The 24817-nt window shown below is 45.2% G+C and overlaps 1 protein-coding gene across 1 annotated transcript in view; it reads left to right on the top strand.

Annotated features, from left to right (window-relative positions):
- CLTRN (collectrin, amino acid transport regulator) overlaps window positions 1-24817 on the top strand; it is a 195759-nt gene that overhangs the window by 151742 nt on the left and 19200 nt on the right. The window contains exon 5 of the mRNA XM_069759737.1: window positions 17075-17266. Within this exon, the coding sequence (XP_069615838.1) occupies window positions 17075-17266 (192 nt within the window). The remainder of the gene's footprint in view (window positions 1-17074; window positions 17267-24817) is intronic.

The raw sequence follows: 24817 nt of genomic DNA, 5'->3' as shown, positions 1-24817 counted from the left end.
TTGGTGTTGTGCCTTATTTTGGTTTCTTTCCCCCTACGAATTGGTGTATTCTTTTATTAATAAATTTATTTGAATTGATCACTTGGGCATTAGTTAGGTTTTGTGTTCTTTGTTTTCGTATGCTATTATAGTGGTATATATATGTGGTTTTAGAATGCTGTTCGATATTGTATATAACGAAAAGAACGTTGTTCACTTTTGATATGGTCTCTAAGGGGGGTGGGCAGGGAGGGGAGAGGGAGGGATGCTTTAATATAAAATGTTATCTGAAATGTTATATAAAATGTTATCTGAATAAAGTTATGTGATATGTAATACTTGCATTATTATGGGATGTTCAATAAAAAGTTATCTGATTAAAAAAATGCTTAGGAAGCCTTTGCAGGTGTTTTTTGTTAATTACTATAATTTACTGAGATAATGATTTTTGGGTTTTCAATGACCATAGTCATCAACATTAATAGAAATAAACACTTGAAATAGATCACTCTGTTTGTAATGACTCTATATAATATACAAGTTTCACTTTTTGTGTTGAAGAACTGAAATAAATTAACTTTTTGATGATATTCTATTTTTGTGGGTAGCACCTGTTTTAGTTTTATTTCTTGCCCATTAAAAAAGACAAATAAAATATGTGTTATTTTGCACCTTCAATAAAGGTCTGTTTGCAACTGTAGACCAATGTAGTGGATTGAGCGCCCACCAACTCCCAATTTTCCAGTGTTACAGCTTCTACTCATCTGTTTTCCCTACCCATCCCTGGGATATCGGTGGGAAGAGGTCTGGCAGCCCACTGTTCCCTTCCATGTATTTTGGATGTTATGCTCCTAGCATATCTTCATCAGGTGAGAGTTTTTGACTCTGTTTCCATCCTTTTCCAAACTAGAGAAATTGACTCTTTTCCAAACTAGAGAGTTTTACGGACGTATGAGAGGCGCAAAAACTACGCATTGCACACGGACCAATGATTCTCTATGGGGCAGCTCCTATTTGCCGTATATTTCTCAGCCATATTTTACAGGCTGAGAAAATCGCAGCATGCTGCTTTTGTCAGCGTATTGCGCAAAAAATCCACAAATGAAAGTCTATGGGGGTGAGAAAAATACGGATTACACGCGGACCATGCGTGTGACTTGCAAGAAATACGCAGCGGTGTTCTATAGAAAAGTCGGTAATTCAGCGCGGTGTACAGTAAAATCACACTGACAGGTTAGAATGGAATAGCTAAAATAAATGTCAACACATAGTATAATGGTGGCCCGATTCTAACGCATCGGGTATTCTAGAATATGAATGTAATTTATTTATGAAGATTTAAGAATAATGCAATGAATACACAGGATTCGGCCAGCCGGGCGTGACCAATCAGTGAAGCGTGGTTCAAATCCCACACCAATTCGCGGCCGGACTGCGCCTGTTGCTGATAGGTCGCGCCTGGCTGGCCGCGACCAACAGTGAATCGGTGTTTAAATCCCGCGCCAATATCGCTGATTGGTCACGTAGTATATAGCACAGCCCATGTAGTATATAACACAGCCCACGTAGTATATCGTTCAGCCCACGTAGTATATAGCACAGCCCACGTATATAACACAGCCAACGTAGTATATAGCACAGCCCACGTAGTATATAGCACAGCCCATGCAGTATATAGCACAGCCCACGCAGTAAATAACACAGCCCACGCAGTATATAACACTGACCACGTAGTATATAGCAGCCACTGTTGTGAATTCTGTGGCTGAATTCACTCCTGTGGTCACAAGTGGTACTGCAGCTTCTGAGCTTCCTCCCTCAGGTGTTCTGGTGAGCTCGTTAACTGCTTCATTACTTAACTCCGCCTGATGCTGCTATCCTTGCTCCTTGTCAATGTTTCAGTGTTGGATCTGAGCTTCTCCTGATTGTTCCTGTGACCTGCTGCTCTGTATAGCTAAGTGCTTTTTGCTTTTTTGTTGCTTTTTTTCTGTCCAGCTTGCCTTTTGTTTTGCTGGAAGCTCTGAGACGCAAAGGGTGTACCGCCGTGCCGTTAGTTCGGCACGGTGGGTTTTTTTTGCCCCCTTTGCGTGGTTTTGCTTTAGGGTTTTTTGTAGACTGCAAAGTTCGCTTTACTGTCCTCGCTCTGTCCTAGAATATCGGGCCCCACTTTGCTGAATCTATTTCATCCCTACGTTTTGTCTTTTCATCTTACTCACAGTCATTATATGTGGGGGGCTGCCTTTTCCTTTGGGGAATTTCTCTGGGGCAAGTCAGGCCTATTTTTCTATCTTCAGGCTAGCTAGTTTCTTAGGCTGTGCCGAGTTGCCTAGGTAGTTGTTAGGCGCAATCCACAGCCGCTTTTAGTTGTGTTTAGGATAGGATCAGGTGTGCAGTCTACAGAGTTTCCACGTCTCAGAGCTCGTTCTTGTATTTTTGGGTATTTGTCAGATCACTTTGTGCGCTCTGATCGCTAAGCACACTGTGTTTCTTGATTGCCTTCATAACACCAGTCATTAGCAAACATAACAGTACAAGGAGCCCAACTAATGATTCTCAATAGAGGGAAAGAAAAGGTTCTGACATCATTTTTTTTTTTTTTTCTCAGCTCTGTGTTCACTTTTTTTTTTTCCCCTAGACATTTGGGTGATTCTGGACACAGGTGTGGACATGGATATTCAGGGTCTGTGCTCTTCAATGGATAATCTCGTTATAAATGTACAAAAAATTCAAGATACTATTGATCAGAAATCTATGTTAGAACCAAGAATTCCTATTCCTGATTTGTTTTTTGGAGATAGAACTAAGTTTCTAAGTTTCAAAAATAATTGTAAGCTATTTCTGGCCTTGAAACCTCATTCTTCTGGTAATCCTATTCAACAGGTTTTGATTATTATTTCTTTTTTGCGCGGCGACCCTCAAGACTGGGCATTTTCTCTTGCGCCAGGAGACCCTGCATTGAGTAGTGTCGATGCGTTTTTCCTGGCGCTCGGATTGCTGTACGATGAGCCTAATTCCGTGGATCAGGCTGAGAAAAATTTGCTGGCTTTGTGCCAGGGTCAGGATGATATAGAAGTATATTGTCAGAAATTTAGGAAATGGTCAGTACTCACTCAGTGGAATGAATCTGCGCTGGCAGCTTTGTTCAGAAAGGGTCTCTCTGAGGCTCTTAAGGATGTCATGGTGGGATTTCCTATGCCTGCTGGTTTGAATGAGTCTTTGTCTTTGGCCATTCAGATCGGTCGACGCTTGCGCGAGCGTAAATCTGTGCACCATTTGGCGGTACTGCCTGAGGTTAAACCTGAGCCTATGCAGTGCGATAGGACTATGACTAGAGTTGAACGGCAGGAATACAGACGTCTGAATGGTCTGTGTTTCTACTGTGGTGATTCCACTCATGCTATTTCTGATTGTCCTAAGCGCACTAAGCGGTCCGCTAGGTCTGCCGTCATTGGTACTGTACAGTCCAAATTCCTTCTGTCCATTACCTTGATATGCTCTTTGTCGTCGTTTTCTGTCATGGCGTTTGTGGATTCGGGCGCTGCCCTGAATCTGATGGATTTGGATTATGCTAAACGTTGTGGGTTTTTCTTGGAGCCTTTGCGGTGTCCTATTCCATTGAGAGGAATTGATGCTACACCTTTGGCCAAGAATAAACCTCAATACTGGGCCCAGCTGACCATGTGCATGGCTCCTACACATCAGGAAGTTATTCGCTTTCTGGTGTTGCATAATCTGCATGATGTGGTCGTGTTGGGGTTGCCATGGCTACAAACCCATAATCCAGTATTGGATTGGAATTCCATGTCGGTATCCAGCTGGGGTTGTCAGGGGGTACATGGTGATGTTCCATTTTTGTCGATTTCGTCATCCACCCCTTCTGAGGTCCCAGAGTTCTTGTCTGATTATCAGGATGTATTTGAAGAGCCCAAGTCCGATGCTCTACCTCCGCATAGGGATTGTGATTGTGCTATCAATTTGATTCCTGGTAGTAAATTCCCTAAAGGTCGATTATTTAATTTATCCGTGCCCGAACACGCCGCTATGCGCAGTTATGTGAAGGAATCCGTGGAGAAGGGACATATTCGCCCATCGTCATCACCACTGGGAGCAGGGTTCTTCTTTGTAGCCAAGAAGGATGGTTCGCTGAGACCGTGTATTGATTACCGCCTTCTTAATAAGATCACTGTTAAATTTCAGTATCCCTTGCCATTGTTATCTGACTTGTTTGCTCGGATTAAGGGGGCTAGTTGGTTCACTAAGATAGATCTTCGTGGTGCGTATAATCTGGTGAGAATCAGGCAAGGAGATGAATGGAAAACTGCATTCAATACGCCCGAGGGTCATTTTGAGTATCTAGTGATGCCGTTCGGACTTGCCAATGCTCCATCTGTGTTTCAGTCTTTTATGCATGACATCTTCCGTGAGTATCTGGATAAATTCCTGATTGTTTACTTGGATGACATTTTGATCTTCTCAGATGATTGGGAGTCTCATGTGAAGCAGGTCAGAATGGTTTTTCAGGTCCTGCGTGCTAACTCTTTGTTTGTGAAGGGATCAAAGTGTCTCTTCGGTGTGCAGAAAGTTTCATTTTTGGGGTTCATCTTTACCCCTTCTACTATCGAGATGGATCCAGTTAAGGTCCAAGCCATCCAGGATTGGATTCAGCCGACATCTCTGAAAAGTCTGCAAAAGTTCCTGGGCTTTGCTAATTTTTATCGTCGCTTCATCTGTAATTTTTCTAGCATTGCCAAACCATTGACCGATTTGACCAAGAAGGGTGCTGATTTGGTTAATTGGTCTTCTGCTGCTGTGGAAGCTTTTCAGGAGTTGAAGCGTCGTTTTTGTTCTGCCCCTGTGTTGTGTCAGCCAGATGTTTCTCTTCCGTTCCAGGTCGAGGTTGATGCTTCTGAGATTGGAGCAGGGGCGGTTTTGTCACAGAGAGGTTCTGATTGCTCAGTGATGAAACCATGTGCTTTCTTTTCCAGGAAGTTTTCGCCCGCTGAGCGTAATTATGATGTGGGCAATCGAGAGTTGCTGGCCATGAAGTGGGCATTCGAGGAGTGGCGTCATTGGCTTGAAGGAGCTAAGCATCGCGTGGTGGTATTGACTGATCATAAGAACTTGACTTATCTCGAGTCTGCCAAGCGCTTGAATCCTAGACAGGCCCGTTGGTCGTTATTTTTTGCCCGCTTCGACTTTGTGATTTCGTACCTTCCGGGCTCTAAAAATGTGAAGGCGGATGCTCTGTCTAGGAGATTTGTGCCTGACTCTCCGGGTTTATCTGAGCCAGCGGGTATCCTCAAGGAAGGAGTCATTGTGTCTGCCATCTCCCCTGATTTGCGGCGGGTGCTGCAAAAATTTCAGGCGAATAAACCTGATCGTTGTCCAGCAGAGAAACTTCGTCCCTGATAGGTGGACTAATAAACTTATCTCTGAACTTCATTGTTCGGTGTTGGCTGGTCATCCTGGAATCTTTGGTACCAGAGAGTTAGTGGCTAGATCCTTCTGGTGGCCATCTCTGTCACGGGATGTACGTACTTTTGTGCAGTCCTGTGGGATTTGTGCTAGGCCTAAGCCCTGCTGTTCTCGTGCCAGTGGGTTGCTTTTGCCCTTGCCGGTCCCAAAGAGGCCTTGGACACATATTTCGATGGATTTCATTTCTGACCTTCCCGTTTCTCAAAAGATGTCAGTCATTTGGGTGGTCTGTGATCGCTTTTCTAAAATGGTCCATCTGGTGCCCTTGGCTAAATTGCCTTCCTCCTCTGATTTGGTACCTTTGTTCTTTCAGCATGTGGTTCGGTTGCATGGCATTCCTGAGAATATTGTTTCTGACAGAGGTTCCCAGTTTGTTTCAAGGTTTTGGCGAGCCTTTTGTGGTAGGATGGGCATTGACCTATCCTTTTCCTCGGCTTTCCATCCTCAGACTAATGGCCAGACCGAACGAACCAATCAGACCTTGGAAACATATCTGAGATGTTTTGTTTCTGCAGACCAGGATGATTGGGTGTCCTTTTTGCCGTTGGCTGAGTTCGCCCTTAATAATCGGGCCAGCTCGGCTACCTTGGTTTCTCCATTTTTTTGCAATTCTGGGTTCCATCCTCGTTTCTCTTCAGGACAGGTTGAGTCTTCGGACTGTCCTGGTGTGGATTCTGTGGTGGATAGGTTGCAGCAGATCTGGACTCAGGTAGTGGACAATTTGATCTTGTCCCAGGAGAAAGCTCAACTTTTCGCTAATCGCAGACGCCGTGTGGGTCCCCGACTTCGTGTTGGGGATCTGGTTTGGTTATCTTCTCGTCATATTCCTATGAAGGTTTCCTCTCCTAAATTTAAACCTCGTTTTATTGGTCCGTATAGGATTTCTGAGGTTCTCAATCCTGTGTCTTTTCGTTTGACCCTCCCAGACTCCTTTTCCATACATAATGTATTCCACAGGTCGTTGTTGCGGAGATACGTGGCACCTATGGTTCCATCTGTTGAGCTCCTGCCCCGGTTTTGGTGGAGGGGGAATTGGAGTATATTGTGGAGAAGATTTTGGATTCTCGTGTTTCTAGACGGAAACTCCAGTATCTGGTTAAATGGAAGGGTTATGCTCAGGAAGATAATTCCTGGGTTTTTGCCTCTGATGTTCATGCTTCCGATCTTGTTCGTGCCTTTCATGCGGCTCATCCTGGTCGGCCTGGGGGCTCTGGTGAGGGTTCGGTGACCCCTCCTCAAGGGGGGGGTACTGTTGTGAATTCTGTGGCTGAATTCACTCCTGTGGTCACAAGTGGTACTGCAGCTTCTGAGCTTCCTCCCTCAGGTGTTCTGGTGAGCTCGTTAACTGCTTCATTACTTAACTCCGCCTGATGCTGCTATCCTTGCTCCTTGTCAATGTTTCAGTGTTGGATCTGAGCTTCTCCTGATTGTTCCTGTGACCTGCTGCTCTGTATAGCTAAGTGCTTTTTGCTTTTTTGTTGCTTTTTTTCTGTCCAGCTTGCCTTTTGTTTTGCTGGAAGCTCTGAGACGCAAAGGGTGTACCGCCGTGCCGTTAGTTCGGCACGGTGGGTTTTTTTTGCCCCCTTTGCGTGGTTTTGCTTTAGGGTTTTTTGTAGACTGCAAAGTTCGCTTTACTGTCCTCGCTCTGTCCTAGAATATCGGGCCCCACTTTGCTGAATCTATTTCATCCCTACGTTTTGTCTTTTCATCTTACTCACAGTCATTATATGTGGGGGGCTGCCTTTTCCTTTGGGGAATTTCTCTTGGGCAAGTCAGGCCTATTTTTCTATCTTCAGGCTAGCTAGTTTCTTAGGCTGTGCCGAGTTGCCTAGGTAGTTGTTAGGCGCAATCCACAGCCGCTTTTAGTTGTGTTTAGGATAGGATCAGGTGTGCAGTCTACAGAGTTTCCACGTCTCAGAGCTCGTTCTTGTATTTTTGGGTATTTGTCAGATCACTGTGTGCGCTCTGATCGCTAAGCACACTGTGTTTCTTGATTGCCTTCATAACACCTGTCATTAGCAAACATAACAAGCCACGCAGTATATAACACAGCCCAAGTACTATATAGCAGTGTGGGCACCATATCCCTGTTAAAAAATGAATGTAAATAAAAAATAGTTATATACTCACCCTCCGGCATCTACCGAAGCTGTCCCGAGGCGCGTGATGGACGACGGAAGGTGAGAATAGCACGGTTTTTTATTTTTTAAAATTATTTTTAACATTAGATCTTTTTACTATTGACGCTGCATATGCAGCATCAATAGTAAAAAGTTGGTCACACAGGGTTAATAAGCAGCGTTAACAGAGTGCGTTACACCGCGGCATAACGCGGTCCGTTAACGCTGCCATTAACCTTGTGTGAGCGCTGACTGGAGGGGAGTAGGGAGGGGCGAATTCTTGGTCGGACTGTGCCTGTCGCTGATTATATAGACGATTCTATAGATAGATAGATATTTATATTTAATACAGAGCTAGATAGCTTAAAAGCCAGTAAATCAATTCTCCTTATCAAACCCGACAGAATTATGAGACATGGTTTACATAGAGTAAACCATTTCATATCCCTTATATTTTTGCATATTCCTCACTACTAATGTTAGAAGTGTCTGTGTGCAAAATTTGGGGACTCTAGCTGTTAACATTTGCTGCATGTCCTTCTTGCACAGACAGCGGGTCCTTTTCAGTGATTTGTGCTGTCTTGGCACTGTGTCCTATGTTATGGTCCACTCTTTTATTGTGTATGATTTTTTGTATTAATAAAGATGTATTTGTTAATTTACTTTCGTTCCTATTGTCGTTTTCTCTGTGGTATCTGTGTCCCCCTTGGTTTGCTTGTTAGTTTGACGACTAGGCTAGTACAAGTCCGTCTAGTACGCAACTGCGTGATCACGCACACACCGCAGCTACGTGATGTGGTCATTTAATACCTTTTTCTCCATTTCTGTTAACATAAAGGGTTAAATCACGGGAAAAACTGCTGTGGGCTCCCGCACAATTTTCTCCGCCAGAGTGGGAAAGCTAGTGACTGAGGGCAGATATTAATAGCCTGGAGAGGGACCATGGTTATTGGTTCCCCCCTGGCTAAAAACATCTGCCCTCAGCCACCCCAGAAAAGTCACATCTGTACGATTCTCTCTCTTCCCACTCTCGAGTAGCGGTGGGATATGGGGTAATAAGGGGTTAATGTCACCTTGCTATTGTAACATTGTGACATTAAGCCTGGTTAATAATGGGGCGTCCTCTGCTGGTTGTCCTCATATGAACTCGAGCCAGGGAGCTTTCTAGGAAAGTTCCCACGATCTAGGAACAACCAGCAGAGGGCGCCACACCGCAAATGCAGGTAAATATAGGTCATTGACCTACTTTACCTTCATTCCCCGGGGTTTTGCAGCCATGAGCATCAATGCATTAGCACAGCTCGTGCCTGCAAAATATTTTAACCCCTTCAGATGGATTTACATCGTTGGACTTTACAGATCTGCGGAAGGTAAGGATATTGTTTGTTTATTATGTTTTTTTTGTTACAGAACGAGGGTCTTCAGTGATTGGATTGGGCGTTCAATAAAATATTAAAACAACCTTTGTTTTTATTTCATTAAAATAATTTTTAATAATGTGTTTGTGTATTTTTTAACCCTTTACCAGTATTGGATTAATAATGGATAGGTGTCATAATTGACGCCTCTCCATTATTAATTTGGCTTAATGTCACCTTACAATAGCAAGGTGGCATTAACCCTTCATTACCCCATATCCCACCGCTACACGGGAATGGGAAGAGAGTGGCCAAGTGCCAGAATAGGCGCATCTTCCAGATGTGCCTTTTCTGGGGTGGCTGGGGGCAGGTGTTTTTAGCCAGGGGGGGGCCAATAACCGTGGACCCTCTCCAGGCTATTAATATCTGCCCTCAGTCACTGGCTTTACTACTCTGGCGGAGAAAATTGTGCGGGAGCCCACGCCAATTTTTCCCGCCATTTAACCCCTTAATTTACTAGCTAGAACGGCCAAATTTTGCATAGACACACTACTAACATTAGTAGTGTGGAATATGCAAAAAAAATGGTGATATGAGATGGTTTACTGTATGTAAACCAGGTCTCATATCATGTCGGGTTTAGGAAGGAGAAAGCAAAAGCCGATAATTGAATTACCGGCTTTCTGCTATATCGCGCTGGATGAAATATTAATATATACCGTATATACTCGAGTATAAGCCGAGATTTTCAGCCCAAATTTTTGGGCTGAAAGTGCCCCCCTCGGCTTATACTCGAGTCACGGTAGCGGTGGGGTCGGCGGGTGAGGGGGTGAGGGCGCTGGGGTATACTTACCTAGTCCCAGCGATCCTCGCGCTGTCCCTGCCGTCCCACGGGCTTCGGCGCTGCAGTTTCTTCCTCTCTTCAGCGGTCACGTGGGACCGCTCATTACAGAAATGAATAAGCGGCTCCACCTCCCATAGGGGCGGAGCCGCTTATTCATTTCTCTAATCAGCGGTGCCGGTGACCGCTGATAGAGAAAGAAGCTGCGGCACCGAAGACAGGAGGGGACAGCGCGAGGATCGCCAGGACTAGGTGAGTATGTTATATTCACCTATCCTCGTTCCAGCCGCCGGGCGCCGATCCATCTTCCCGGCCGGCGCCTCCATCTTCCCGGCGTCTCTGCTCTCTGACTGTTCAGGCAGAGGGCGCGATGACGCATACAGTGTGCGCGGCGCCCTCTGCCTGATCAGTCAGAGCAGAGACGCCGGGAAGATGGAGGCGCCGGAACGAGACGCCGGGAGCTGCAATCAAGGGAGGTGAGTATGTGTTTTTTTTTCTTTATTGCGGCAGCGGCGGCACAAATTTATGTGGAACATCTATGGGGCACAGTGAACGGTGCAGAGCACCGTATATGGCACAGCACAGCTATGGGGCACAGTGAACGGTGCAGAGCACCGTATATGGCACAGCACAGCTATGGGGCACAGTGAACGGTGCAGAGCACCGTATATGGCACAGCACAGCTATAGGGCACAGTGAACGGTGCAGAGCACCGTATATGGCACAGCACAGCTATGTATGGGGCACAGTGAACGGTGCAGAGCACCGTATATGGCACAGCACAGCTATGGGGCACAGTGAACGGTGCAGAGCACCGTATATGGCACAGCTATGGGGCACAGTGAACGGTGCAGAGCACCGTATATGGCACAGCACAGCTATAGGGCACAGTGAACGGTGCGGAGCACCGTATATGGCACAGCACAGCTATGTATGGGGCACAGTGAACGGTGCAGAGCACCGCATATGGCACAGCACAGCTATGGGGCACAGTGAACGGTGCAGAGCACCGTATATGGCACAGCTATGGGGCACAGTGAACGGTGCAGAGCACCGTATATGGCACAGCACAGCTATGGGGCACAGTGAACGGTGCAGAGCACCGTATATGGCACAGCTATGGGGCACAGTGAACGGTGCAGAGCACCGTATATGGCACATCTATGGGGCACAATGAACGGTGCAGAGCACCGTATATGGCACAGCTAGGGGGCACAATGAACGGTGCAGAGCACTATATGGTTCACACCTATGGGGAAATATGAACGGTGCAGAGCACTATATGGCACAGCTATGGGGAAATAATGATCTATTTTTATTTTTGAAATTCACCGGTAAATGCTGCATTTCCACCCTAGGCTTATACTCGAGTCAATAAGTTTTCCCAGTTTTTTGTGGCAAAATTAGGGGGGTCGGCTTATACTCGGGTCGGCTTATACTCGAGTATATACGGTATATACATATATGTGTCTACTGACATATATATATATATATATATATATATATATAGACAGTATATATGTTTTTGTTTTTTTTTACACAGGGATCCCTTGTATAGCCGTATGTCGGTTTTGCAAGCCTGCGATAAAAACACGCAGTACGGATGACATACGGATTACATACGGAGGATGCCATGCGCAAAATACGCTGACACACCCTGCCTACGGAGGAGCTACGGACCACTATTTTCGGGACTTTTCAGCGTATTACGGCCGTAATATACGGACCGTATTTTCATACGCTGAGTGTGAAGCCGGCCTTACTGTGAGGAGGGTAGGGCTTATATAAGTTTTTAATTACCTGTTCTGGGTTTCTGGATGAAAGCTTCCTATATGTAACCTAGAATTGCCGCTAGTGGGTTTTCTATATAAACTGTTGCTGATGGTACCAGTATGAATTACCGGTTACCTTGTAACTAGTGAAGAGTGAACGTGCTCAGATAAGGTGCTATCCACACATGCTCGTGTGCTAATAGAGTGTCTTCGATGTGCTTGAAAAATACGTTTGAGTCTCCTTGGCTGCATGTCTCGTTGTTTGTTAGGCAATCCCTGCATGTGTTGTAGCTGTCGAACAGCTGTGAGACATGCAGCGCGGGGGCTCAAAGATACCCGGTTAGCACCCCGAGCATGCTCGTCTAACACCTTATCCGAACACGTTTGCTCATCACTACTTGCAACATCTAAAAAAGGAGCAATACCGTTATGCTCTCCAGTCTCCACTGTAAATGAGAGATTGGGTAAATGGTCATTAAAGGGAACCTGTCACCCCCAAAATCGACAGTGAGCTAAGTCCACCGGCATCAGGGGCTTATCTACAGCATTATGGAATGCTGTAGATAAGCCCCCGATGTATCCTGAAAGATGAGAAAAAGAGGTTAGATTATACTCACTTGCGCGGGCGGTCCGATCCGATGGGCATCGCGGTCCGGTCCGGGGCCTCCCATCTTCATAGAATGACGTCCTCTTCTGGTCTTCACGCTGCGGCTCCAGCGCAGGCGTACTTTGTCTGTCCTGTTGAGGGCAGAGCAAAGTACTGCAGTGCGCAGGTGCTGGGAAAGGTCAGAAAGGCCCAGCACCTGTGCACTGCAGTACTTTGCTCTGCCCTCAACAGGGAAGACAAAGTACGCCTGCGCCGGAGCCACAGTGTGAATACGAGAAGAGGACGTCATCGTAAGAAGATGGGAGGCCCCGGACCGGACTGCGACACCCATCGGACCGGACCGCAGCGGGAACGCCCCTGGGTGAGTATAATCTAACCTCTTTTTCTCATCTTTCAGGTTACATCGGGGGCTTATCTACAACATTCCAGAATGCTGTAGATAAGCCCCTGATGCTGGTGGGCTTAGCTCACCCTCGATTTTGGGGGTGACAGGTTCCCTTTAAGGATATGTTCCAATTTGGGCAAGTGGAGAGGGTTTTCACAGTTACATCTGGCAATACGTGGTGAATGGCGTTTGTCCTTTTTTCATTCTAGTTTAAAGATTGTTTGAGGTTAAAGCATAAATCAATAAGTATGCACATCCCAAAGTAGCCACCATCGCCTGAATGGTGGACCATGTTGTGCAGCTGTGCAGTATGATACAGAACCTCTCAGGCAGTCAGAAGGACGGGGGCTCATTGGAGGTTATTTTCACCAAAAACTGAGATGGGGTAAAATGAAGGCCCATCTGTAAGCACGCTTAAATGTGTTATCTTATACAGCTACCTGCGTTGACTGCCTTAGGGCAGGTGCAGATAAGGCTACTTTCACACTAGCGTCGGCCTCGGCCCGTCACAGTGCATCGGGCCGAGGTACCGACGCATACTGTGAAATAAAATCACAACGGGGGCAGCGGATGCAGATTTTACATTCATCCGCTGCCCCATTGTGAGTTGCGGGGAGGAGGGGGCAGAGCTTCGGCTGCGCATGCGCAGTCGAAAATGGCGGACACAACGCACAAAAAACATTACATGGAACGCAATGCGTCACTAATGAAGGACTATGTAGAAAAAGCGCATCCTGCGGGCAACTTTGCAGGATGCGTTTTTTCTGCAAAACGACGCATTGTGACGTGCGTCGTACCACGCTAGTGTGAAAGTAGCCTAAGTGTATTTTTGGTCTGAGTGCAAGCTGACAAAGCTTTGGATCGCACTCAGACCAATGTTAGTTTATGGGGCCGTGCACGTCCCATTTTTTCCTTCGACAGAGTCTGCCCAGATTCCAAGTTTGATCTGATATTTGGATCGCACTCGGCCATTCAAGTCAATGAGTGCGTGGAAATCGACAGACTGCACTCGGATGACTTCTGATTTCCACGGACTGACAGAATGGAGGAGATGGAGGATTTTTTTTCTCCATCATCTCCTCTTCTGAGAGAATTGGATCACAGTCTGATCAAACTCAGATTTCTCTGATAAGATGTATTACAAAGTTGCTTATTTTCATGTTTACTACTATTTTTTTTAAATAAAAATTAAAATGATGGTTACGCTTTAAATAAATGACTGTCCATATAATGCATGGATGGGTTGAGGCTGCCAGAACAGGAGACACTTTTTCAGACGACCCTCTCTAGGATATCCATATTGGCTAATATGGCATCTGGTCTGGAGATGTCTTAATGGGACAACCTCGTTAAGGCCTCATTCAGACGTCAGTGTTGCACTTACATGTCCTATCCATATTTTTCATGGATACAAAATTTACCCATTACAGTCTATAGAGCTGTTCACATGTCCGTGGCTTTTCACAGACCATGTGTCCATGTAAAACTCACGTAGACATATCAGTTTTTTTTCCAGTATCGAGGTTGAAAAGTGCCTATACAAGTCTATGGGTCGGTGGAAAAAACATAGAGAACATGGATGGCATCAGTGTACAATCCATGTGCTGTCCGTATTTAACATTAAGTATAGGAGAAGCTTTGTAATTGATTTATTTATCCATACATGGAAAATACTAATGACACACTGACCAAACACACGGATCCAAAACACTGGTGACACTGGTACCATTTTTTTTTTGCATACGTGAAAAAAAGAGACATGTGAATGAGGCTCAAGCCATAGTGAGGCGAGTTCTTATCAGTGCATTGAGCTTTATACATTACAAGATCACTTGAGTCATCATTAGATTGTCTCCTTTTGTAAATGCAATGGGCACGATTGTTAATAATTATCTATATTAGTATCTTTATTACTGTATCATCCTCTGAACTTTTTTCTCCACTTATCCCTTTGTCATGTTTTCACGATTTTTTGTTCTAAAAATCAAAATTAGTGTTCCAAGGTGTCTGATAGTTTCAAGATTCCTAGTTAAAGGGGTTGTACATTTTGGATAATCCCATTATGTTACAAGGATCTACTGATGATACACTGATCACAGGATGTCTTTCAGAAACTCTGATTAGTCTGGAGACCAGGAGTTCAGATGCTGCCAAAGAAAAGTTGGGACTATGATATGATTTTGAGTAACAGTTGGTTTGATGGAATAACCCCTTTAATAACATGGCTGCTTCATACTACAGTATTTGTAATGATACATTTCTGCAACATATTACTATATAGATAGGATACAACTGATGGAACTTTCACATTTTTTTACCTTTATTACTGATGAATAGAGATGGTTATAGACTCCTCTCCATCACTAACCTGTGGGCTTGATGTCGGCTGACATTACAAAGCTGACATCAACCCCACAAATATTACCACACTTGCCATTGCACTAGGGCAAGTGGGAAGAGTTGGGCAAAGTGCCAGAATCCGCGAGAGCAGGTGTAACATGATGGAGTAGTACTCTTATCAACCAATGCCTGTGACCGGCGGTAACCTTTTTACCACTGGTCACAGCTGCTGACTCACACGCTGTCATCTGCACTGCTGATCAGAGCCGGTGGTGTTTCTCACGCTGTCATACATATGATAGCATGGGAAACAGCCAATGTCCAGGGTGCAAAACCTGAACAGTAACATGGACTTCCAGGTGACATCAATGTTTGAGGTCCATGCACGGACCCGGAACTTTACTGTTTGGGTTCGGCTATCACTACTTATGAATCAATACAATCATATCATTAATAGGATACTGTATGGCATAATTACGGTAATTAAACCCTTAAAGAGATTGTCCAAGACTTTAACATTGATGACCTATCATTTGAATAGATTATCAGTGTCTGATCGGTCACCCTAGCGAATCAGCTATTCATGGTGTCATCACCCGGAACTGCTCAGTTACGGATGCACAGCTCTTTCGGTTGTATAGTGGCTATGGCCGAGTACTGCACATCTGCCTCTATTCAAATCAATAAATGGTGCAGTACCCAGCTGCAGTCATTATTCCGTCGATGGTGCTGTGCAGTGCCGTAACTGAGCAGTTCCTGACCAGCACCAGGAACAGCTGATCGGCGGGGGTGCCAGGTGTCGCACTCCCACCGATCAGACATTAATGACCGGTCCTAAGGATGGATAGGCCTTCAGTGTTAAGAGTCCCAGATAACCTTTTTAAGGATTGGTCTATGTTGGGCCTTCAAGACCAAACGTTTTTTTCCTAATTTTTTTACCTTATTGCCAATCTTTTTGCCATTACCATTCAGTGCCAAAAGCTATAAGTCTATCTTCCAGGTGACGTAACTGTATTAGGATTTGTTTATAAATTGTTGTTTTAATTTTTATTAAATTTTGGGGATTTAAAAATTAAGAAAAGCAATTTTCTTTGCAATTGTTGTTATGCTGATTATCATGCAATGTAAAGGTACTTTCACACTCAGTAACTTTACAACGAGAACGACAACGATCCGTGACGTTGCAGCGTCCTGGATAGCGATCTTGTTGTGTTTGACACGCAGCAGCGATCTGGATCCCGCTGTGCCATCGTTGGTCGGAGCTAGAAGTCCAGAACTTTATTTGGTCGTCAGGTCGGCGTGTATCGTCATGTTTGACAGCAAAAGCAACGATGCCAGAAATGCTTTTACATGGAGCGAGAACGATAAGTGAGTCGCCGTTACGTCACTGGATCGCTCCTGCATCATTCTGGAGCTGCTGTGTTTGACGTCTCTACAGCGACCTAAACAGCGACGCTGCAGCGATCGGCTTGTTGTCTATATCGCTACAGCGTCGCTGATTGTGACGGTACCTTAACTAAAGTCATAATTTCATAATATGGTTAACGACAATACTAAATATTTACAGGTTTCTTTTATATATATTTTCAAACTCCAAAATATAGATATTTTACAGGCAAAAAAAACCTGTTGCATCCTGACTAGTGATGAGCGAGTGTGCTCGTTACTCGAAATTTCCGAGCATGCTCGGGTGGTCTCCAAGTATCTTGGGCGTGCTCATAGATTATATTGGTGTCTCCACAGCTGTATGATTTACAGCTGCTAGACAGCATGAACACATGCAGGGATTGCCTGTTTGTTAGGGAATCCCCACATGTATTCAGGCTGTCTAGCAGCCGCAAATCATGCAGCTGCGGTGACACAAACATAATCTCCGAGCACGGCAAAAATACTAGAACACCCGAGCATGCTCGGATATCTCGAGTAACGAGCACACTCGCTCATCACTAATCCCGACTAATGGAATGGTTAATGGTTTGTGGGCTTGGTTTTTGCGGGGAAAAGCTCTAAGTTTTTATTGGTATCATTTTTAATTTCCTTATACAATATTACATAATTTAATTAAATATTAAATAATTTTGGAGATTAAAAAAATGGTCTAACATATTTTATTCTAAGGACTTTAACTGTATCTTCTTGACTGTTTTGAAATACAATGACAAGTCCATTTTTACTCTCATATACATTTTTTTTCTAGACTTGAAAGGAACCGGATAAATAATGCCTTTTTATTAGATGATAACACCCTGGAATTCCTTTCCATACCCCCGACATTGGCTTCAGAGGTTATATCTTCCACAAAATCCTGGCTGATTGTATTTGGGGTGGTGGTTGGCCTTCTCGGAGTGGTGTGCATTTCATTTGTGGTATCAGGAATCAGGAACATGAAGTAAGTCTGTTCATCCATCGCTTCTTGAAACGACAATGTAGAAAATATCTGTAAATAAAAGTGTTTTTTTTAACAATGAATAAAGATCCACAAATTGATTGAAGCAAAAACTAAGATGTATACCGGACATGAGCGGTTTATGGAATTTTCCCCATAAATGACATTTCACCTAACCACAGGATTGATCATAAATGTTGAACAGTGAGGGTCCCTAAAATGGAGGTACAAAGTCCCAGTTCCTTTTCACTGCAGTCTGATTAAAAAATTATTAATACAAAAAGTAAATTCCAGCTATACAAGGGGATAAAAGAGTGTTCCGACAAATCACATTAACCACCTGTCCTAGATATATTAGATAAATATATGATCACTAGGGCAGGGGTGTCAAACTTCATTCCTCGAGGGCTGCAAACAGGTCATGTTTTCAGGATTTCCTTATACTGCACAGGTGATAATTTAATCACCAACTCATTATTTGTGTAGGTGATTAAATTATCACCTGTGCAGTACAAGGAAATCCTGAAAACATGACCTGTTTGCAGCCATCGAGGAATGCAGTTTGACACCCCTGCACTAGGGGCCCCATTGCTGGGACTCCCACCAAACAGTAAAGCTAAAATACTGAGCTCACATTCCTCTTCACTGCAGTCATTAATTACAGGGGTTTCCCCACAAGCAAAGTACATTTTAATTAACAGATCTTGGAATAATAAGAAGTTTCACAACTGGATGTGTATAAAAAAAAAATTCCTGTGCTGAGATAATCTTATAAATGTGCCCTGCTCTGTACTGTGTAATGGCCGTGTCTGACCGTACAGGAACATGGTCTGATCATACCACAGCTTCTGGGTAGGGGAGGAAGCAAAAGAGAGAATACAGACAGGACAGTAGGGGATCACAAATGACTCTTTTTGCGAGGCAAAATATTTAACTGCCTGTTTTTAAGCAATGTTTTACCTGAAAAAATCATTTGTAATCCCATGCTGTCCTGTCTGCAGGGCCGGACTGGCCATCGGGCAGTTCTGGCAAATGCCAGATGGGCCGGTGGCAGTAGTGGGCCGCTCGAGTGTGCCGCTGTCGGCACACTCCCCCCGCTGTCGGCACACTCCCGGCCCCGCATTCAACTATACCGGTTGTTGTGAATTCTGTTGTCGGGCTCCCTCCTGTGGTCATGAATGGTACTTCGGCTGGTTCTGTCCATGGACTTCCTCTGGTGGGTGTTTCTGAGTTTCACAGGTGACTAGGTTAATTCGTTAGCTGCTGCTCTATTTAACTCCACTTAGATCTTTGCTCTATGCCACCTGTCAATGTTTCAGTATTGGTCTAGTTCACTCCTGGATCGTTCTTGTGACCTGTCTTCCTATCAGAAGCTAAGTTCCAGCTTGTATTTCTTTGGTTTTCTATTTTTTCTGTCCAGCTTGCTATTTAATTTGTTGTCTTGCTTGCTGGAAGCTCTGGGACGCAGAGGGAGCGCCTCCGCACCATGAGTCGGTGCGGAGGGTCTTTTTGCGCCCTCTGCGTGGTCTTTTTGTAGGTTTTTGTGCTGACCGCAAAGTAACCTTTCCTATCCTCGGTCTGTTCAGTAAGTCGGGCCTCACTTTGCTAAATCTATTTCATCTCTGTGTTTGTATTTTCATCTTTACTCACAGTCATTATATGTGGGGGGCTGCCTTTTCCTTTGGGGAATTTCTCTGAGGCAAGGTAGGCTTAATTTTTCTATCTTCAGGGCTAGCTAGATTCTTAGGCTGTGCCGAGTTGCATAGGGAGCGTTAGGCGCAATCCACGGCTATTTCTAGTGTGTTTGATAGGTTTAGGGATTGCGGTCAGCAGAGTTCCCACGTCCCAGAGCTCGTCCTTATTATCAGTAACTATCAGGTCTTTCCGTGTGCACTTAACCACCAGGTCCATTATTGTCCTGACCACCAGGTCATAACAGTACAGGTGGCCCAAAGTACTAATGCATCTCAATAGAGGGATAAGAGAAGTTCTGAGACCATTTTTTTTTTTGCAGTGTGTTTTGTCTCTATTTTCCCCTTTACCTCTGGGTGGTTCAGGACACTGGTGTAAACATGGACATTCAAGGTCTGTCCTCTTGGATGGATAATCTCACTACAAGGATACAAAACATTCAAGATTTTGTGGTTCAGAATCCGATGTCGGAGCCTAGGATTCCAATTCCTGATTTGTTTTTTGGTGATAGATCTAAGTTCTTGAATTTCAAAAATAATTGTAAATTGTTTCTTGCCTTGAAACCTCGCTCCTCAGGTGACCCTGTTCAACAAGTAAAGATCATTATTTCTTTGTTACGTGGTGACTAGTGTTGAGCATTCCGATACCGCAAGTATCGGCCGATACTTGCGGTATCGGAATTCCGATACCGAGATCCGATACTTTTGTGGTATCGGGTATCGGTATCGGATACATAGAGATGTGTAAAATAAAGAATTAAAATAAAAAATATTGATATATTTACTTCTCCGGCGGCCCCTGGACTCAGCGCGGGTAACCGGCAGGCTTCGTTGTTCAAAATCAGCGCTTTTAGGACCTGAGAATCACGTCCCGGCTTCTGATTGGTCGCGGGCCGCCCATGTGACCGCCACGCGACCAATCACAAGCCGCGACGTCACCGCAAGCTATTAACGCGCTCATTTTTAAAAATGAGCGCGTTAATGACTTTCAAAGACGTAGCGGCTTGTGATTGGTCGCGTGGCCGCGACTAATCACAAGCCGCGACGTCACCGCAAGCTATTAACGCGCTCATTTTTAAAAATGAGCGCGTTAATGACTTTCAAAGACGTAGCGGCTTGTGATTGGTCGCGGCCACGCGACCAATCACAAGCCGCTACGTCTTTGAAAGTCATTAACGCGCTCATTTTTTAAAATGAGCGCGTTAATAGCTTGCGGTGACGTCGCGGCTTGTGATTGGTCGCGTGGCGGTCACATGGGCGGCCCACGACCAATCAGAAGCCGGGACGTGATTCTCAGGTCCTAAAAGCGCTGATTTTGAACAAAGAAGCCTGCCGGTTACCCGCGCTGAGTTCAGGGGCCGCCGGAGAGGTAAATATATCAATATTTTTTATTTTAATTCTTTATTTTACACATCCCTATGGATCCCAGGGCCTGAAGGAGAGTTTCCTCTCCTTCAGACCCTGGGAACCATGAGAATACCTTCCGATACTTGATGTCCCATTGACTTGTATTGGTATCGGATATCGGTATCGGCGATATCCGATATTTTTCGGGTATCGGCCGATACTATCCGATACCGATACTTTCAAGTATCGGACGGTATCGCTCAACACTAGTGGTGACCCTCAAGACTGGGCATTTTCCCTTGCGCCAGGAGATCCGGCATTGCGTGATGTTGATACGTTTTTTCTGGCGCTCGGATTGCTTTATGACGAACCTAATTCAGTGGATCAGGCAGAGAAAATCTTGCTGGCTCTGTGTCAGGGTCAGGATGAAGCGGAGATATACTGTCAGAAGTTTAGAAAGTGGTCACTCAGTGGAATGAATGTGCCCTGGCAGCAATCTTCAGAAAGGGTCTCTCTGAAGCCCTTAAGGATGTCATGGTGGGGTTTCCCATGCCTGCTGGTCTGAATGAGTCTATGTCCTTGGCCATTCAGATCGATCGACGCTTGCGTGAGCGTAAAGCTGTGCACCATTTGGCGGTACTATCTGAGCATGGGCCTGAGCCTATGCAATGTGATAGGACTTTGACCAGAGCTGAACGGCAAGAACACAGACGTCGGAATGGGCTATGTTTTTACTGTGGTGATTCCACTCATACTATCTCCGATTGTCCTAAGCGCACTAAGCGGTTCGCTAGGTCTGCCACCATTGGTACGGTACAGTCTAAATTTCTATTGTCTGTTACTCTGATTTGCTCTTTGTCATCCTATTCTGTTATGGCATTTGTGGATTCAGGCGCTGCCCTGAATTTGATGGACTTGGAGTATGCTAGGCGCTGTGGTTTTTTCTTGGAGCCCTTGCAGTATCCTATTCCATTGAGAGGAATTGATGCTACGCCTTTGGCCAAGAATAAGCCTCAGTATTGGACCCAATTGACCATGTGCATGGCTCCTGCACATCAGGAGGATATCCGCTTTCTGGTGTTGCATAATCTGCATGATGTGGTCGTTTTGGGATTGCCATGGCTACAGGTTCATAATCCAGTATTGGACTGGAAATCAATGTCTGTGTCCAGCTGGGGTTGCCAGGGGGTACATGGTGATGTTCCATTTTTGTCTATTTCGTCTTCCACTCCTTCTGAAGTTCCAGAGTTTTTGTCGGATTATCGGGATGTATTTGATGAGCCCAAAGCCAGTGCCCTACCTCCTCATAGGGATTGCGATTGTGCAATTAATTTGATTCCTGGTAGTAAGTTTCCTAAGGGCCGATTGTTCAATTTATCTGTGCCAGAACACGCCGCTATGCGGAGTTATATAAAGGAATCCTTGGAGAAAGGCCATATTCGCCCGTCGTCATCACCGTTAGGAGCAGGTTTCTTTTTTGTGGCCAAGAAGGATGGTTCTTTGAGACCTTGTATTGATTACCACCTTCTTAATAAAATTACAGTCAAATTTCAGTATCCTTTGCCGCTGCTGTCTGATTTGTTTGCTCGGATTAAGGGGGCTAGTTGGTTCACCAAGATAGATCTTCGAGGGGCGTATAATCTTGTGCGTATTAAACAAGGCGATGAATGGAAAACTGCATTTAATACGCCCGAGGGCCATTTTGAGTACCTGGTTATGCCATTCGGGCTTTCCAATGCTCCATCAGTATTTCAGTCCTTTATGCATGACATCTTTCCGAGAGTACCTGGATAAATTCCTGATTGTGCATTTGGATGATATTTTGGTCTTTTCGGATGATTGGGAGTCTCATGTGAAGCAGGTCAGAATGGTGTTCCAGGTCCTTCGTGCGAATTCCTTGTTTTTGAAGGGGTCAAAGTGTCTCTTTGGAGTTCAGAAGGTTTCATTTTTGGGGTTCATTTCTTCCCCTTCTACTATCGAGATGGACCCTGTTAAATTCCAGGCCATTTACGATTGGACTCAGCCGACATCTGTGAAGAGCCTGCAAAAGTTCCTGGGCTTTGCTAATTTTTATCGGCGCTTCATCGCTAATTTTTCTACTGTTGCTAAACCGTTGACTGATTTGACCAAGAAGGGTGCTGATGTGGTCAATTGGTCTTCTGCGGCTGTAGAGGCTTTTCAGGAGTTGAAGCATCGTTTTTTTTCTGCCCCTGTGTTGTGCCAGCCAGATGTTTCGCTTCCGTTTCAGGTTGAGGTTGATGCCTCTGAGATTGGAGCAGGGGCTGTTTTGTCGCAAAGAAGTTCTGATGGCTCGGTGATGAAGCCATGTGCTTTCTTTTCTAGAAAGTTTTCGCCTGCTGAGCGTAACTATGATGTTGGTAATCGTGAATTGTTGGCCATGAAGTGGGCATTCAAGGAGTGGCGTCATTGGCTGGAAGGAGCCAAGCATCGCGTGGTGGTCTTGACAGATCACAAGAATTTGACTTATCTTGAGTCTGCCAAACGGTTGAATCCGAGACAGGCTCGATGGTCGTTATTTTTCTCCCGTTTTGATTTTGTGGTTTCGTACCTTCCGGGCTCTAAGAATGTGAAGGCTGATGCCCTGTCAAGGAGTTTTGTGCCTGACTCTCCGGGTGTTCCTGAGCCGGCAGGTATTCTCAAAGAGGGGGTAATTTTGTCTGCCATCTCCCCTGATTTGCGGTGGGTGCTGCAAAAATTTCAGGCTGATAGACCTGACCGTTGCCCAGCGGAGAAACTGTTTGTCCCTGATAGATGGACTAGTAGAGTTATCTCTGAGATTCATTGTTCAGTGTTGGCTGGGCATCCTGGAATCTTTGGTACCAGAGATTTGGTGGCTAGATCCTTCTGGTGGCCGTCTTTGTCGCGGGATGTGCGTTCTTTTGTGCAGTCCTGTGGGACTTGTGCTCGGGCTAAGCCCTGCTGTTCTCGTGCCAGTGGGTTGCTTTTGCCTTTGCCGGTCCCGAAGAGGCCCTGGACGCATATTTCTATGGATTTTATTTCGGATCTCCCCGTCTCTCAAAAGATGTCGGTCATTTGGGTGGTTTGTGATCGCTTTTCTAAGATGGTCCATTTGGTACCTTTGTCTAAATTGCCTTCCTCCTCTGATTTGGTGCCATTATTTTTCCAGCATGTGGTTCGTTTACATGGTATCCCGGAGAACATCGTTTCTGACAGAGGTTCCCAGTTTGTTTCGAGGTTTTGGCGATCCTTTTGTGCTAGGATGGGCATTGATTTGTCTTTTTCCTCGGCTTTCCATCCTCAGACAAATGGCCAAACTGAACGAACTAATCAAACTTTGGAAACATATCTGAGATGCTTTGTTTCTGCTGATCAGGATGATTGGGTGTCCTTTTTGCTGTTGGCTGAGTTCGCCCTTAATAATCGGGCCAGCTCGGCTACTTTGGTTTCGCCGTTTTTCTGCAATTCTGGTTTCCATCCTCGTTTCTCTTCAGGGCAGGTTGAGTCTTCAGACTGTCCTGGTGTAGATACTGTGGTGGATAGGTTGCAGCAGATTTGGACTCATGTGGTGGACAATTTGACATTGTCCCAGGAGAAGGCTCAACGTTTCGCTAACTGCCGGCGCTGTGTGGGTCCCCGACTTCGTGTTGGGGATTTGGTTTGGTTGTCGTCTCGTTATGTTCCTATGAAGGTTTCCTCTCCTAAGTTTAAGCCTCGTTTCATTGGTCCGTATAAGATTTCTGAGGTTATCAATCCTGTGTCATTTCGTTTGGCCCTTCCTGCTTCTTTTGCCATCCATAATGTGTTCCATAGGTCGTTATTGCGGAGATACGTGGCGCCTATGGTTCCATCCGTTGATCCTCCTGCCCCGGTGTTAGTTGAGGGGGAGTTGGAGTATGTGGTGGAGAAGATTTTGGATTCTCGTGTTTCGAGACGGAAACTCCAGTACCTGGTCAAGTGGAAGGGTTATGGTCAGGAAGATAATTCCTGGGTTTTTGCCTCTGATGTTCATGCTGCCGATCTGGTTCGTGCCTTTCATTTGGCTCATCCTGGTCGGCCTGGGGGCTGTGGTGAGGGTTCGGTGACCCCTCCTCAATGGGGGGGTACTGTTGTGAATTCTGTTGTCGGGCTCCCTCCTGTGGTCATGAATGGTACTTCGGCTGGTTCTGTCCATGGACTTCCTCTGGTGGGTGTTTCTGAGTTTCACAGGTGACTAGGTTAATTCGTTAGCTGCTGCTCTATTTAACTCCACTTAGATCTTTGCTCTATGCCACCTGTCAATGTTCCAGTATTGGTCTAGTTCACTCCTGAATCGTTCTTGTGACCTGTCTTCCCATCAGAAGCTAAGTTCCAGCTTGTATTTCTTTGGTTTTCTATTTTTTCTGTCCAGCTTGCTATTTAATTTGTTGTCTTGCTTGCTGGAAGCTCTGGGACGCAGAGGGAGCGCCTCCGCACCGTGAGTCGGTGCGGAGGGTCTTTTTGTGCCCTCTGCGTGGTCTTTTTGTAGGTTTTTGTGCTGACCGCAAAGTAACCTTTC

The sequence above is a fragment of the Ranitomeya imitator genome, chromosome 3 (assembly GCF_032444005.1).
Source record: "Ranitomeya imitator isolate aRanImi1 chromosome 3, aRanImi1.pri, whole genome shotgun sequence".
NCBI lineage: Eukaryota > Metazoa > Chordata > Amphibia > Anura > Dendrobatidae > Ranitomeya > Ranitomeya imitator.
Note: the sequence above shows the minus strand (reverse complement) of the source record. Positions and strands in the feature narration are given on the sequence as shown.